The 16,333-nt window shown below is 35.7% G+C and overlaps 1 protein-coding gene across 3 annotated transcripts in view; it reads right to left on the minus strand.

Annotated features, from left to right (window-relative positions):
• Positions 1–1,619: 1,619 nt before the first annotated feature.
• Positions 1,620–16,333, minus strand: part of HOATZ (HOATZ cilia and flagella associated protein) — a 28,330-nt gene continuing 13,616 nt past the window's right edge. For 2 of the 3 annotated variants that reach the window (XM_045556630.1, XM_045556628.1), the window contains 3 exons: positions 4,347–4,418; positions 3,701–3,753; positions 1,620–1,841 (listed from right to left, as the gene is read on the minus strand). In XM_045556630.1, coding sequence (XP_045412586.1) covers positions 1,784–1,841; positions 3,701–3,753; positions 4,347–4,418 — 183 coding nt within the window. In that variant the 3' untranslated portion in view covers positions 1,620–1,783. The remainder of the gene's footprint in view (positions 1,842–3,700; positions 3,754–4,346; positions 4,419–16,333) is intronic. The other variant, XM_045556629.1, reaches the window with a different exon arrangement.

The raw sequence follows: 16,333 nt of genomic DNA on the forward strand, positions 1-16,333 counted from the left end.
CCAGGGGAAGGCTGGTTGCCAACAAAGCTCACAAAATGGAATTTTTCTTGGTAAAATTACCTGGGTCCAGGATCCAATTCTTAGTTTGACAAGCTCAAGCTCAATCTAACTAGCAGACTAATATACACATTGAGAAATATAACCATCAGGTAACCTAATGTTTGCACTGACCTGTCGAGCACATATTCTCCCCTCTGGGCGAAAAAAGATTTCTCGGTGAGCATGGAATCAGGATAAAGGGAATTAGTTACATGATTTAAAAGTTTAGGCTTTGATAGCCTGCTGTGTTCCTCTTCACGACAGAGATCTATCTGTCTGACGGACAAATACATCAGCTGACAGGGTACCTTTAATTCTTGATGGTGCTGGGATGGGACTGCCAATTTATAACTTTTTGAATTTGCCTTTTCTAGGCCTGACTACCTTTTCCTTTTGTTCCAAACATTTTTCTCCAAACAGTGTTGTGCCAGAAACTTGCAGTTGTCCCCTAATATCCATCCTCCATTTCTTTTAGTGATAGAGTCCCTTCATTTTAGCTAGGTAGATTTTCACCCCCCACCCCCATCTCCACAATCTAAAGACTATTTCCAGCCTCCCTTGTAGTTTGGTATGTCCCTGTGATTAAGTTCTGACCAACGGGTCCTCCACTCCTCTATTGGCACTGTGGATGGGAGCTACCTCTTGTGGAGGCTATGCCAGGAGTTGCAGGTGGGGGGCAATAGTGAAGTGAATAGTGATCCTAATTAGAACTGTAGGCACTGGGGAAAAGCATATGACCTTGGGGAGGACTGCCATTTGGACAATACAGAAGGGACAAATCCTTAAACTTCTCTTTTCCAATATGTACCAAAGTGAATAACTCTTAAAAGTGAGGGAGGTTGGCACTGGTATTATGTACGTGTGTGTAAAACATAGGCATGTGAAGCTAGTTATTCACAGAACTAGAAGCAATTCATTTCTGACTTCAGGCTTGTTCTAGGAACAGAATAAACCAAATTTTGCAAAAAGGGATTTTTTTTTTTTTTTTTTTGAGACAGAGTCTCACTCTGTTGCCTGGGCTAGAGTGCCATGGCGTCAGCCTAGCTCACAGCAACCTCAAACTCCTGGGCTCAAGCCATCCTCCTGCCTCAGCCTCCTGAGTAGCTGGGACTACAGGCATATGCCACCGTGCCCTGCTAATTTTTTCTATATATTTTTAGTTGTCTGGCTAATTTTCTTTCTATTTTTAGTAGAGACGGGGTCTCGCTCTTGCTCAGGCTGGTCTTGAACTCAAGCTCAAACAATCCTCCCGCCTCAGGCTCTCAGAGTGCTAGAATTACAGGCGTGAGACACCACGCCTGCCCAGGGATTTTTTTTTTAAAAACAAGAAGACTTTAAGTTTTCAGGACTGCTTTTTCATCTCTATTTCCTCATTAATTATTTTTACTGGTGATCTGCAAGTTGGGGTACATAAATCCCCTGTTTCTTATTTATCTGATATTCATACTATAGATCTAATATAGAAATTCTAGAAACACTCTTCAAATAAAAAAAGATAAATAGGACTTAGAGAACATGTGAAATGAAAGAGATGATTATAGTGTGGTATCAAACATAGTGGTATCCAACAAGTAAAATAGACACAAGTATTCAATAACTGGTAAAATTCCTGGAAGTATGCATATTTAACTTTTATTTCTTTGTCTATTTTAATGTTTCAGTGATCTCATGGTCCTGATGTACGAGTAGGTTGTTTCACAAATGAAGATATAAGTAAGCCGTCCTCTACCATGTGTCAAGCAAATTAGTTCAAGGCTTTGACTTCTTCTTGGTCCTCTTTATCTGACTCTGATATCACTTTCCTGTTGGTAGTAATATCAATCAGTTTCAATACACAGAACTTAGCAGTTGTGAACGTGACGTAGCATGAAAACAACTTTTGAAAATTTCTGCAATAAAAATTCACTGTTGTGGATTCTGAATATGCATTAGGTTTTATAACCAAATATAAACTTATATATGGGAGAAGTGATTATTATACTGTGAAGTATGATTTACAGGGCATGAGAGTCTTCCTACCTTAAATATATTTTGCTCACTCATTGGTAATTGATTTCTTTGGATTACCCATTGTTTCATTTATTCAGCCTTCTTTTAAAGTGAATATATTCCTGGGGTGGATAATAAATATATAGCTACTAAAACTTTACTAGGAATACACTTTCCAGTTCTTTCTTTCTGATAGAAGGGGACCCAGATTATCCTAAGATCTGTTGAAGGAAGGTTGGTAAGGGTGCATCTGTATATGTAGTTTTGGGGAGAGAGAAAATGATGAAGGGAGAAAAAGAAGGGCAAAATTAAAGTATTTTACAATTATGTCTAAAATACAACATTTTTTAAATGTTTATAAATTAATGTATAGTATAAAACATCACTTTTTAAATTAGCTAATACTGAATTACATGATATTTTTGAACTAAAATTTTTGTTACAAGTATTTTGTGAATTCCAACATTTAGGCAGTGTGCTGGCACTTTGGGTGATCCAGTTTCTCATGGAGTTAATAATATGGCTATAGACAAGACAAAAAGTATGTGAAAAGTTAAAAAACTTGTAAGAGTTACATAATTATAAAATATGGGCACAGAGTAGTGCATGAGTAATTGACAAGAGGATGGTAACTATAAGAAGCTCAGAGGAAGAAGATGTCACAGTGAAATGGAATGGAATTCAAGGCTTCAGGATGGAGGAGAGAGTTAATATTAACATATAAAAGGAATTAAGTAACTAAGCATTTAAATTATTAAGAGAATTATCTGTTCAAGCTGTGAAATAATGTTTTACTCTTATGTAAAACTAAGAGTATTGTGTTTTACTATAGGACAGTTGCTGAACATTGTGTAGACAATACAACCAGGTGATTAAATGATCTTTTCATTTTTTTCAGAAATTTTTAAAGTTTGTGTAAACATATTCATTCTTCTTTAAGCATATAACATTGATAATATTAAAGAAAGTCAGCCTCAATACCAATGAAAGAATAAAAATTCTATTACTTTCTAACTATTCTTCCCTGAATATAATATGAAACAAATGTTTGTCAAATTAATGTTGAATTAGCCACATTGGTTTTTGGTCATAATACAAAAATGGCGACATTCCTTATCAGGGGTGCATTAGTGATAAACTGGTGCTAGCTGGCTTCCATTAAACTCTTCTAGATAATTTTCCTAGTCCTGTTCTAACATTATTCCAGGGATAAGGGTATTAACTCATCACAGAGTTTACTACATGAGCTTGGCTTTAGCAACCTTAGATATGCCACTGGAGGGCTCAGAGCTGGAGAGCTAGAAGACCTGCTGTTTCACTAAAGAAGTGGGGGGCAGATGTGGGTAGGGAAGGGGGGAGCCAGGAGGGCATGATGGCAGGTGACTACAATGGCCCAGGATGAAAGGGAGGGACAGAGAATGTGTGCAAGGCTTCGAGACTGACGTGCTCTCCAGTTTGCACTGACTTATGTTTGCATATTACACAGACAGGTAAGTGGGTACACAAGCTTTAATATCTACGAGGAAAAGATATTATTCAAGGCAAAAAATTCCTAATACAGTGGGGTAGGTTTTTAGAAGATTTGAGGGAAAGGGGCAAAGTAAGAAAAAAGAAGTGGTTTCTTACACAGTATGTAAAAAGATGAGAATATTTTTGACAGAAGTAAACTTACTTTGCTTTGGGTTCTTTGGCCTTTGGTTTGTAAGGAAGAGAAATTAGTTCTTTCTGAAAAAAATAAAACAAAAATCAAAAAGGTAAGATTTTACATCTTGCACTTACTGAAATTTACTCACTTGAAAATAATCTGATATAAAATCATCACAGAGTTTATGAATACTAGTTTCTAAAATCTGGGAACTGCGGGGTCAGAAATGTTCCACATTAGGGAATTTGGGGTTCATCCAGTAGTTAGTATATGTTTTATATATCCACAGGCTTACACAGTGCTATTATTATTTTTGTTAGGTTTGTTTTTCTTTAGTTAGTATTTATTTTTGTATGATCTAGGCAAGATAAAGAATTATAAACAACTATTAGTATTGAAGTAGCCCATGTTAATATCCTACAGTTTTACAGTATGTGGACAATAATCTCCACTGACAAGAACACCTCATTTCTTATGCCAGCAGAGTTGTAAACTCTGGAGATATCTTTGGTTTATCAAGGATTACCAAGTTATCTGATGTCTATATCCTGCCCCCCTCCAGTATATAGAAGGCTCTGGACTATGGGTATCTACATTTAAGGGGTCAATCTATAAAACCTTTGAGAATTTGCCACAGTTCATCCCTCCAGATAGATTAATCTGAATGCCTCACTATTGGGCTCACCGAGATCCTTTCTTCTCTTTGTTTTCTTAAGAGTTGGAGAATCTCTTCTCTCGTTTTAGCCTGTTTAAAGGAAAAAAAGTGAGTGGGTCTTGTCCCTATGGAAGTTAGAATTCTTCCATTTTCTTCTTATATTGGTAAAATTTTAGCATACTTTTTCATGATAGATTTATACTTTTTCATTTGTACCAAATTCTAGTTTTTATTCCAGAGAATTCTGCTTTACAAAGTAATTTGGTTTTGATCCAAATGGAGGTGGGTTTTGTTGGCCCATATAATAATAAGTAACTTTTATTAAGACCTTACCACATGAACTATGCTAAGAGCTTTATAGACATTATGTGATGATTTTCTTATTACAACTCAGAAGTTTGACACTATTATTATTTTACATTACAGGCAAGGAAACTGAAGCTTAGTAAGGTTAAGTAACTTACCCAAACTATTAAGTGGCAGAACTGGATTTGATCCCAGGTCCACTGAACAACAAAGTCCAAGCTATTGACCACCACACTAACTTGCCACTAAATAGTAGCAAGATACAGCATTGGCAAGCTCAGACATGTTGCCACCACCTAAGTCCACAGTAAAGAAGGCTGCTCTTAGTTGCTTGCATATGGGAAGAAAGCATATTCTCTCATCTCTCCTTTCTCTTTCTTAGATATTGAGACATGCACACTCTCAAGTAAGTTTTTGTAAGTATAAAAAACTAATTTAGTGCAAGCATGAAGATTTATCAACATGTAACCTATAAAAACAGGCAGATATAGGTTCAACATTTTTTTCATAGAATCAACCTCTATTAAGTTTTGGAGATAGCCAGGGAGAAAATCAGATGTGGTGTGTCTGAGAACAAAAGAAAAACCTGAGAATCTGACAAATAAAATTTATAACTTTAAATCACCAAATAAAATGAAAGAAATTCTATTTATATCAAGGCTGGAAGAAATAAGAAGTGAGAATAAGACACAGATTTGTCATAGCCAAGTAAAAATTCTAAGTCATCCATACATCCAAATGTATTGAGCACTGTACAATTTCCTAGGGCCACTGTAACAAAGTGCCACAAACTGGCTTAAAACAGCAATATTTATTGTCTCACAGTTCTGGAAGCTAGGAATTTGAAATCAAGGTGTCAGCCGGGCCACGTTCCCTCTGAAACCTACAGGGTTTCTTTGCTTCTTTCTAGCGTCTGCTGGTTTGCTGGCAATCTGTGGTATGGATCCTTGGCTCTGATCTCTGCCTTGTCGCATGGCATTCTCCCTCTGTGTCTCTGTCTTCTTGTGGCCATCTTCTTATGAGGACTCCAGTCGTATTGGATTAGGGGCCCACTCTACTCCAGTATGGCCTCTTCTTAACTAATTTCATCTGCGAAGACCCTATTTCCAAATCAGGTCACATCCTGAGGTACTGAGGGTTAGAACTTCAATATATTTGGGGGGGGGCATATTTCAACCCATAATAAGCACCTATGAGATAACATTGCTGTGCTAGTGGCTGAACAAAATATAACTCCTGCCCTCAAGGTGATTGCAGACTTATGGAGAAAAAAGACAAGTAAATAGTTTAAAATGTGCTATGATGGCATTAGTATACAGTACAATTAAAGGACTGAAGATCAGGAACCCTTAATTCAGAGTAGGGTATGTTGGTGGGGGCAGGGGAGTAAGGGTGGGGACTCAGAAGATGTCTAGAGGAGGTGACATCCACACTTAGACCTAAAAGCGGTAGTTACCAGATAATGGTGGAGGCAGGATAGGGAAGAAAGCTTTTGAGGCAGAGAAAACAGGGTGTGCAAAGCCCTAAAAGCTGCTGCATTGTTAAGTAGTTCTTCAGGGCGATTCCCCAGTCCTGATGGCTTGGTTGCGAAAGAAGGTAGAAACCTCAGGCATGAGAGGAGGAACCTGTGCGGGGCAGCTGTAATCAGCATCTGGGCCAGGCACACCCGGTGCCTTGGCTTTGCATCATTCTGTTCAAATTGTATGAATCGTGCCTCTTATGAGCCTATAGAGTTTTAATTTTATTTATTTTGTGACACAATTCTACTTTTTACTTGAGTTTTAGGCATTATGTCTCACAGTTACTGAAAGAAAAAAATTCAGGGTACTTTTGAAAACTAAGCTAAGTTCACAATACTTGTCAATTGCATAGATTGAATAAAATAATGTCTATAGATAAAGACCTGGGATATTTTCAATGTAGGTATTCAATGTTAGTTTCTTTTCCAACTGTTACATTACATATGTACTCAGTTGGAATTAATTGCTCTCATACTGTGATTATATAGCACTTTATATCTTTATTGATTTTACTTTCCCTGCTTTATCTCTTAGTCTCTTATCATGTCTCTTTCAGAATCTTACTCATCTTTTTATCCCTCCTTAGAGCTTAGCAGTGCTTTGCATATGAAGTTCAATAAATTTTTGTTGAATTGAGTCATGACATATGAATGCAATCACTGTATTATAGTCTAATACATAATTACTAGCCTAAGCAAAAAGAAAAAATGTTTTAGAAAGTGAAATTAAACAGTGGGCAAGTTTAGTTCTCCAAATCCACTTTGAACAAAATTATATGATTATTTTCTATGTAACTACTGGGAAATTATAGGCAAGTTATACTATAAATACTTCTAATATAAAATGACAAATATTTAATTATAAGATTCAAAAATAATAGAATAAGAAATATATTCATTCATTTTTTTCGTTTGACTTCAGATTATTTTTTATTACAGTGGATTTTAGTAGCTAATCAGTTTTATTATGTAACATAATGCACTAGAAAAAAAGATTTCAAATGTGATTTGATATCTGCCTCCTGTACATGTTTCCTGGAAATAAATAACAAACTACTGTAAAAAACTGTCATCTGAACAAAAACATTGTGGACTATCCTAAGAAATCTCTGCCAGGAAAGCTAAATACAATTCAGTGGTAAAAAAATCCTTATAACTTACGTTATTAGGAAGAATGATTTACTTGTTAATTTTATAAGAACAAAAGAATTCTCATTTCTAATCATAGATGCTTTGGTTGGGCTCATTAGTGGAATTTTATGTTTATAAGACATTTTAATCATTTAATTAATTCTCAGAATAATACTATAAGGGGTCAGAATTTAATTTATAACATCTTAATAGTAAATATTTACTTACATTTATACAATTTATTTATTTATATTTATGCTATTCCTAAAAAAGTAAATTGTGAAATAAAATTGATTCCAGGAAATTAGGATATCATAATATATACATTTAATGTCTCATAGATGGCTAATGAATTTTATTGTCACGTTAAGATTTAAATTGCTTAGATCTCTCTTTTTGGCTTTTCAGAGCCAAATAACGTGGGTGTCAACATGGATTGGTGGAGTCAAACACATTTGGGTTTGAATCTCAATTCTGGTGGGATTAATGGCTAGAACTATCTTAACTATTTTCCCTGATTCCTCCTTTCCTCCCTCCAACTGTATAGTAATCACTAACCTACAGGTTAGAGGTGTGTGATCTTGGGTAAATCAAAGAACCACTTCTCTGACTCTTGGATTTCTCATCTCTTTGAGAAGTGGTTAGGAAAATTGGAGACAATATAAAAATTGCTTAATTTGTGCACATGGCATATGGCGAACATTTCATAAATGGTAGCTATTAATAACATAATACTATCATTATTATGAGAGAAAATTTTTCTTTCAATGATTTCAAAGAGTGAGGAAAAAAAGAGGAGGATGGATTGTCCATCTTCTGTGTATAGGCATGAAGGAATTCGGATGATTCAACCTCTGACCTGTGGGTTAGTTGGTGAATACAGTTGGAGGCAGGAAAGGAGAAACAACGAGGGATGTCTAAGTTATTATTTGCCATTAAATATGCAGTGCAAATTCCTCTGTCTACAAATTCTCCAGTGTATTATAAACGTTTCCTCAGTTAATCTTCAGTTATATTAAAAAAAGCTCTTAATAAACACTAGACTTTATAAGAAAGGCCCTTTCTTCTCAAGACCTCATTCTCATATGAAACTTGCATTTCTTCCTTGGATTATGATTAAAATTTCCTGACTGAAATATTCATCAAAAATAACATGAGGTAGTGTTCATTTCTCTGATTATCTATCTATACCACCAAAAGAAATATTCTCTTGAGTACCATAGTATGAAAGCCAAATTACTGAATATAATTTTAAGAATGTCTTAGAAGAGTATTGAATTGATTCCAAAATCAGCTCTTTGCTTAGTTCCCTGGCAATCATCCCAACACTTAGAGAATAAAGAAACTCTTGAAACCAGTATGGCATAGTGGTTAAGAACCTTGGCACCACTGTCAGATGGACCTGTGTTCATACCCTATCTACTATATTTTAGCTCTGTGACCTTGAAAAAGTCGCTTATGTGTTTCAGCTTCTTCATCTGTAAAATGGGGGTAATCATAGCACTTTCAGCAGATTTGTTCTCAGGATTAAGTAAGAATGTGAGTAAAGCACTTAACAATGTGCATGGTATGTAGTCAGTTCTCAAAAGTATTATCACTATATATAGAGAGAAGTAGATGGTCTGAGAGGAAAAAAACATAAAGAAAATAGACTAAGAAGTATTGCAGAAAATATTTTAACTTAAATGAAATTTAAAATTTTTAAATTATTTCCTTTGACTATAAATGTGATATATATGCATGGTAGAAACATCAGAAAATGTGAAAAAAAGCACATACAGGGAAATAATGTTTACATAAATCCTCTGCTAAATCTAAAATCTTAATATGTTTTAAAATTTAAGACATGTAAAAGTTTCAGAAAAACCTTTAAAAAGTTTCAGAATAAATCATCTATGGGTTTAAAAATAATACATCGAAGGGGAAAAGGCAGCTAGAGAAGCTGCGGGCTAGCTTAATGGTCATAACACAAAAAGTATGCTCAGTGATGAAAAGAAGAGAGGAGTTCACTTAAAAATAAATGGAGGTTGGATGTGGTGGCTCATGCCTGTAATCCCAGCACTGTAGGAGGCCAAGGTGGGAGGATCACTTGAGGCCAGGAGTTCAAGACCAGCCTAGGCAACATAAGGAGACACCATCTCTACAAAAAAAAAAAAAAAAAAAAAAGTCAGCCAGACATGGTGGCATGTGTGTGTAGTCCCAGCTACTCAGGAGGATGAGGGAGGAAGATCACTTGAGCCCAGGAGTTTGAAGCTGCAGTGAGCCATGATCACCCCACTGCATTCCAGCCTGGGTGACAGGGTGAGAACCTGTCTCTAAAAATAAAATTAAAAAATTAAATAAAAAACACCAACAAATGGAGACATGGAAGTATGAATGAGCTTAAAGATGCTTAAGGATGGCGATAAGCCTTGCTTAACTGGAATAAGGTGTATGTTTTGGGGACTAGGAGTATAAAGGGTAGAATAAGTGCGTGGGATCATATTGAGGACCTTGACAAAAAATACCTCAGTTTAAACTTGGTTTAGCAGAACACAGGAACTATGTTTTTGACCTTAATATAATTAAATTAGAAATAAAAAACAGCTAACTTAAAAAGACCTCATACATTAAAAATTAAAAAGCATACTTCTGAATAATTCATGGGACAAATTAGAAATCGGAATAGAAATTTAAAAATACTGAAAATGGGATAATAACTGAAAATACTATATAGCTTATGAGATATAGCTAAAATAGAACTTGGAGGGATATTTACAGCTTTAAATTCTTATATTAGAAAAGAAATAAAATGGAAAATTAAGAAACAAAGTGAAAAGGGAAGGAAGTTAGAAGGAAAATAAGAACTAACTCAAAGCTGAAGGAACAAGTAATAAAAATCAACTATGGATAACATAGAAAATAAAAATATGATCGAGGATAATAAAGCCAAATGTTGGTTTTTTGAAAAGACTATTAAAATTGATAATACTTTGGCATAATTACTTGCAAAAAAAGATACAAATGATTAGAAATGCAAAGGGGTAATAACTAGTGCTAGAGCAGAGATTTAAAAAATGGTAAAAAGCACTATGGAATTTTTAAGTTTGAAAATGTAAATGAAATGGACAATTTCCTAGAAAAAAATAAACTGGTTCAAGAAATGAAAAGCAAGCCCCCCTGTCTATCTACCCAAACACAAACACAGAGTAGAAGCAAGCCCAACCTATAGCGCTTATGCAAAGTACGTCCATCCTCATCATCTCAGGTAATTTCAGTTGCCATTTAGCTAATCAACTGGGTTTGTTTTGGGTTAATGTGGGTCTAATCATTGTACTATTCACCACTTCTAATAGTGCTTTGGCTTCAGTAATTAACTTCTATACTAGAGCTTTTTTTCTAGGTTTCCCAAGGGTATATGGATAGGTGAAAAGATTGCTTTCCCTTGATTTTTGATACCGTTCTGATTGAGAACCACTTCCAGACTTTCAGAATCACCATGATGGTGATTCATCTCTTAATCTACACTTGTAGAAAGAGGCATTATGATAAATTTAATTACTTTTTATTTACCTGTAAAGGGTCAATTAACTTTGTCTACGCATTTTTTTGCTCTGTGGTTGAAATTTCAAAATGTATCTTCAGTGCTGATTTTTGTTTTTGCACATATAATTAAGGGAAAATATTATGAGAGTCTCATTTTAACAGTATGGGAAGCCGATTTCAATCGCATCTTTTACTTAGGGTGTGGGTACTCGATGACCATGCCTTTAGCAATCTATTCATCATCCTGTGGGATTTCCCACTTTAGTCAAAGTATCTCCTAATAAGAGGTATATGTGGTCATAAGTGCTGTAATTGACATTGAACATTCAGAAGTGGGGAAGGGGGTGAGGGATAAAAAATCTACCTATCAGGTACAATGTACACTATTCTGGTGACAGGTACACTAAAAGCCCTGACTTCAGCATGATACAATTCATCCATGTAACAAAAAACACTTGTACCCCCTAAATCTATTGGAATAAAAAAAGCATTTCCATTTAATACTAAAGCTTATCTTGTACCTGCTAAAATTTTATTTTTCAATCATGAGTTAAAAAAAAAAAAAGAAACAGGGAAAGCAGAAAAGATTAAAAAATAAACTTTCATCGAGTAACTACTAGGTGTCAGGCCTTGTGCAAGTGCCTCACAAGTTATTCAATCTTCATAACACAGTGAGGTAAGCATTATTAATTATTAATACCTCTCTACAGATGGAAGGAACCCGACCATATAAAAATGAACTTTTCTTGGGGTCACTTCACCAACTAGTAACTGGCAGAGCCAAGGATTCCATCTCATTTCCAGTCTGTTTGACTCCATATCATGTGTTTCTTTTGCTATGCTTCTTCAAACACATACCAGAGGTTTTGGAACACACACACACACACACACACACACAGTGACAGAAAAGTTTCTTCTTCAATCTTTATTCCAAAAATGAAGACTTATTTATGATTAACCATGGTGAAGAAGACAAAAATAGTCTCTGTTCTCACAGAAAAATTTCTATTCTAGTAGAAAATTAGTGCTATGAGAATACAGGGCAGGGGGAACTAACTCAGCTTGGGGCAGCCTTGATCAAAGTGAATTTACTTGTTTGATGGTATCATGTAGCACTTTGAAAAAAGTGGGTAAAAAATAGTTGAATTATGGTGGTACTTATAAACTGATGAGCTTTCTGAGATCTTATTTAATGTAAATGAAATATTTATGATAGGATTTTTGATTATAAGTTAACTATAAAAAGGGAATTACATTCCAAATTTAGAATATTACCTATGCAGAGCCAGGGTTCTATGATTTAACAGAGGTTAAAACAATTATCTGATTTTTATTTTCTTAAGCTTCCAGAATTTAATTTTTAATTCCCTACCAATGACTGGGAGTTCCCTGTCCCATAGGGGTGCTAAGGAATTTCAGTTCTTATTCTACCCAGAATCTTAATCCTCAGTAGGTTCCATTTTGCTTCTATGTTACAAATGCAATCTTGGGGGAGGGGAGAATTATGATTAGCTGAAAGTAAAACCATTTATCAGTAAAAAGCTCACCTTTGGGCTTGATTTCAAAAGGCAGTATGCACCTCTTGATTTTGTTGATTTCAATAACAGAATGCTTCAGCTGTGAATTTAGTACCATTCCCTGTGCCTATGAACCGAAATCTGCTATGTAGATGCTATAATAGCAAATTTATATCTACTGTAATAATGAGATATGAAACTGTTGAACCTCAAATGATCTACTATGCACTTTAAAAGATAGGCTGAATAATCAGTGAAAAGGCTTTCTCCAGTACTAATCTGATTTTAAAAGATAGATCTAACTGCAGTAATCTATGGGAGTGCATGGAAGATGTTATAGCATTATTAATCAGAGAAAGGAAGAATGCTGACTTGCAGGAAAATGATGCAGATCTAAGCACCTTTCCATACCTCCTGGAAATTGCTTGATCCTGGCTCAGTTCCTAGCTCTGACATACATAATTTTCATTTAAAAAAAAAACAGCTTACTAAAATGAGAAAATCATATCAGTCATTACATAAGAGGAAGTCAATACAGTTTTTCTTAAATGCAGATTTCAATAAAGTATGAATTTGTCTGTTGTGAGGAAGAAAAAAATGTGTATTTTCTTGGTTATGTTACATATATTTTAATGGAAAACCAATAATAATTGCCTGAAGAATGTAGCTTTAGTTTTAAAACATTCACACATAAAAATGCATGCAGGGCAAAAGTATAAGTGATTAAAAAAAAAAGCTACTTTAAAATTGCTTTAAAAGGCAATAACTAAGATTTGAATTTTAATGTTGAGAAAAATATGAGCACAAAATGAGCACTACATTTTGAAATTCAGTAAAGTATATATATAAGGGATACCTCTCTTTATATTATTGAATTATATGCTATTGATGATTCAGTCTGCTATAATTATCAAAGCTTGTCCTTAGCAAACAAAAGACTACTGAGTCTCTAAGATTTTCATCATGTTGATAGTTACATAGATATGATGAATGGGTGAATGGGACTGACCTCATCTTTCAGATATGTCTTTCCTGTCCTGCCCATAGGACTTAAGGAGAGAGTGGGGGATTCCCCACACAGACAACTCTTAAACTTCATCTCTGGCCCATTCTTCTTTGACTTTCTAGCCCATATATTCACAGGCCTATTTGATGGCTCTACCTGCTTATAACTGGATAAGTCTAAACTAACCTTTTAACCCCACCTTCCCCAAAGAACCCTCAAGCCTTCATCTTATTCCAGAGAATGACACCATCCATCCTGTTACACAAGCCAGAAAGCTGAATTATCTTTCTGGCGCATCTTCCATATCCAGATATAATGTGAGTCCTAGTTATTTTACTTCCTAAATATCTCTCAAATCCATTTACTCTTTCTCACCCCACCCACATCATCCTAATCCAAGCCACATCACCTCCAGACTGGAGTTTTGCAATGGCCTCCAATCTGGTTTTCCCACTCCTGCTCTGGACACTCAATCCATTTTCCATATTACTGTCTCCTGATCTTTTTTAAGCAAATCTGATATTATCATCCCCCAATTTAAAACCATTCAGTGGCCTTTTATTATTCTTCCTATAGCCTAACTTTCCTCTTGCATTACCACGTTGGCCATTTGGCTTCTGAAGTGTGCTGTGCCTGTTCCCAGCACAGGGTCTTTGCACATGCTGTTTCTACTGCCTGGAATGCTCTCCCAGTGCTCCCTCCACTCCCTCCTTCTGGCCTAGTTAATGCCCTCTCTTCCTTCAAGCCTCAGTTAGTTAATCATTGTAGAAATCCTGATTCCCTTGATTGGATCAATACCACCATATTAAATGTTCTCCTAACATAACTGTATAATTCTTTCATAAATATTTCTCTCCCTGATTACACTGCAAGTTTCATATAAGGGCAGAGTTTTTAGTTTTAATTTTTTTGAGATAGGGCCTCTCTCTGTAGCCTGCAGTGCAGCAGAGTCATCATAGCTCACTGCATCCTCTAACTCTTGGGCTCAAGCAATCCTCCTGCCTCAGCCTCCAGAGTATTTGGGACTACAGGCGTGTGCCACCACGCCCAAATAATTTTTCCATTTTTTGTAGAGACAGGGTTTCACTCTTGCTCAGGCTGGTCTTGAACTCCTGGCCTCAAGCAGTACCCCCGCTTTGGCCTCCCAAAGTGCTAGGATTACAGGTGTGAGCCACTGTGTCCAGCCAATTTTATCTTTCAAACATATTTTTTGTTGTTGTTTATAATTATACTACAGTGCCTAGCACAATGCCAGGCACATAGAAGTGCTCAATAAATATTTGTTGAATGAATCTTGCACACTTCTTCCAAATCAAATTCTCCTACCTTTTGGGCCTATGATTCATCTTACTATTTAAAGCTTTGCTTGGACCTTCTTGCTTGAGCTTGACATTCATTGTCTTTTCAGCTTTGACCTTTAACTTGTCTAGATCTCTTTTTAAGCCTATAGTGTTTTCTGTTGCTTCTGACCAACATTCTATAACGTTCATTTTGGCCCCATCAGTGCAGGGCCCCCACATGTCTTGAGTGAAACCTAGACATTGTCCAATCCAACCTCACACATACAGACTAATGTCTATAGCCTACACCAGCATCTGTTTTATCTGTTGGCAGCATTTATGGTCAGAAGCCCCAGATAATGCAAAGAAAATATATAAAACATTGTAACCACAGTTAAGAACTATTATTTTTCTTTCTATTTTTAGTTATTCAGTCCTCTAAAAATTTATCCTTTATAATAAAAGTTTCAAAGTTTTGATATCCTATCCCAATTAACTTGTAAGTTTTTAAAAATAAATTATTAAATTACTGTTACAATGAAAACATGCACATTTTCCTTAAGTTATTTAACAGAGTTTATGTCAATAGCCAAAACAAAGAAAATAACCATAGTTAGGTCAATTTGTTCATCTCATATATTGATGGTTCTAAACTAGTTTTCTGGGTATGGCAGTAAAGAATGACACAAATGTTTAGTAATGTGATTGGAGTTGGGGGAAGGGTATACACTACTAGGATTTTGCTTTCTTTCTTTTTTATTTTTTTGGCCAAGCCTCTCTTTTGTACCAAAGTTCTACTGTATGGAATATTGTCTTGCCTCCCATGTCCAATTCCTAGTCTCAATTTCTTGTCTAGCATTCCAGATACTCCGGGACAGTGGTCTTGCCTTATTTTCCACTCCTGACCCTACATTCCAATTCTCATGGCAGGGGTTCTCTTAAATGCTATTAAACCTTGGCACCATGTTTGTAAACTATCAATTTTTTTCTGGGATCACTTCCTTCAGAGAAAATACATACAATGCTTTGTTCATCTATTGTGACTTTCCTCTGTGATCTACAGACTACAGTGTACTTCCACTCCTTTCTAAGGTTGCTCCAGCATCCTTTCACTCAACTGACTACATGTCTGTTCAGTACCTATGATCCTGTGAGGCCTGTGGGTCTTGATTAATGCTATTCTGGCCTGTTCTCCTATTAGATGAGTACCTCATATGACATGTAGCTCAAGGAACTGGGTTATCATGCAGGATCCTAGTATAGTCATGTTAGATTATGTATTTATTCATTCATAAGCATTTATTGGGTAGGTTTAGAGATCACCTACTATTTGTTAGGCCCTGTGATTATAGAGTCAGAAAGCCCTGATCCTTTTCCTTAAGGAACTTAGAATCTGCAGGAGAAATACATCACCTACAACACAGTACTATATTTCAGGGACAATGACAGGGGAATGCACAGGGTCCTATGGAAATAAAGGAAGGGGCATTTATATCAGGCTGGGGAATAAATGAGGGTCAGAAAAGGCTTGAATGTGACTATTCAACTGTTTTGAAGTACAAGTAGATATTAGCTAAATGGGAACAAATGGGAGAAAGGGATTCCAGGCAGAAACTGTAGGTTCAATGCCACAGAGGTATGGAAGACCTTGATGGGGTCTTGGAACTACACATGGTTCAAAATGGCTAAAGTATGAATTGCATTTAAAGGGGAACAGTGGT

This window comes from Lemur catta, chromosome 7 (genome assembly GCF_020740605.2).
Source record: "Lemur catta isolate mLemCat1 chromosome 7, mLemCat1.pri, whole genome shotgun sequence".
NCBI classification, from domain to species: domain Eukaryota; kingdom Metazoa; phylum Chordata; class Mammalia; order Primates; family Lemuridae; genus Lemur; species Lemur catta.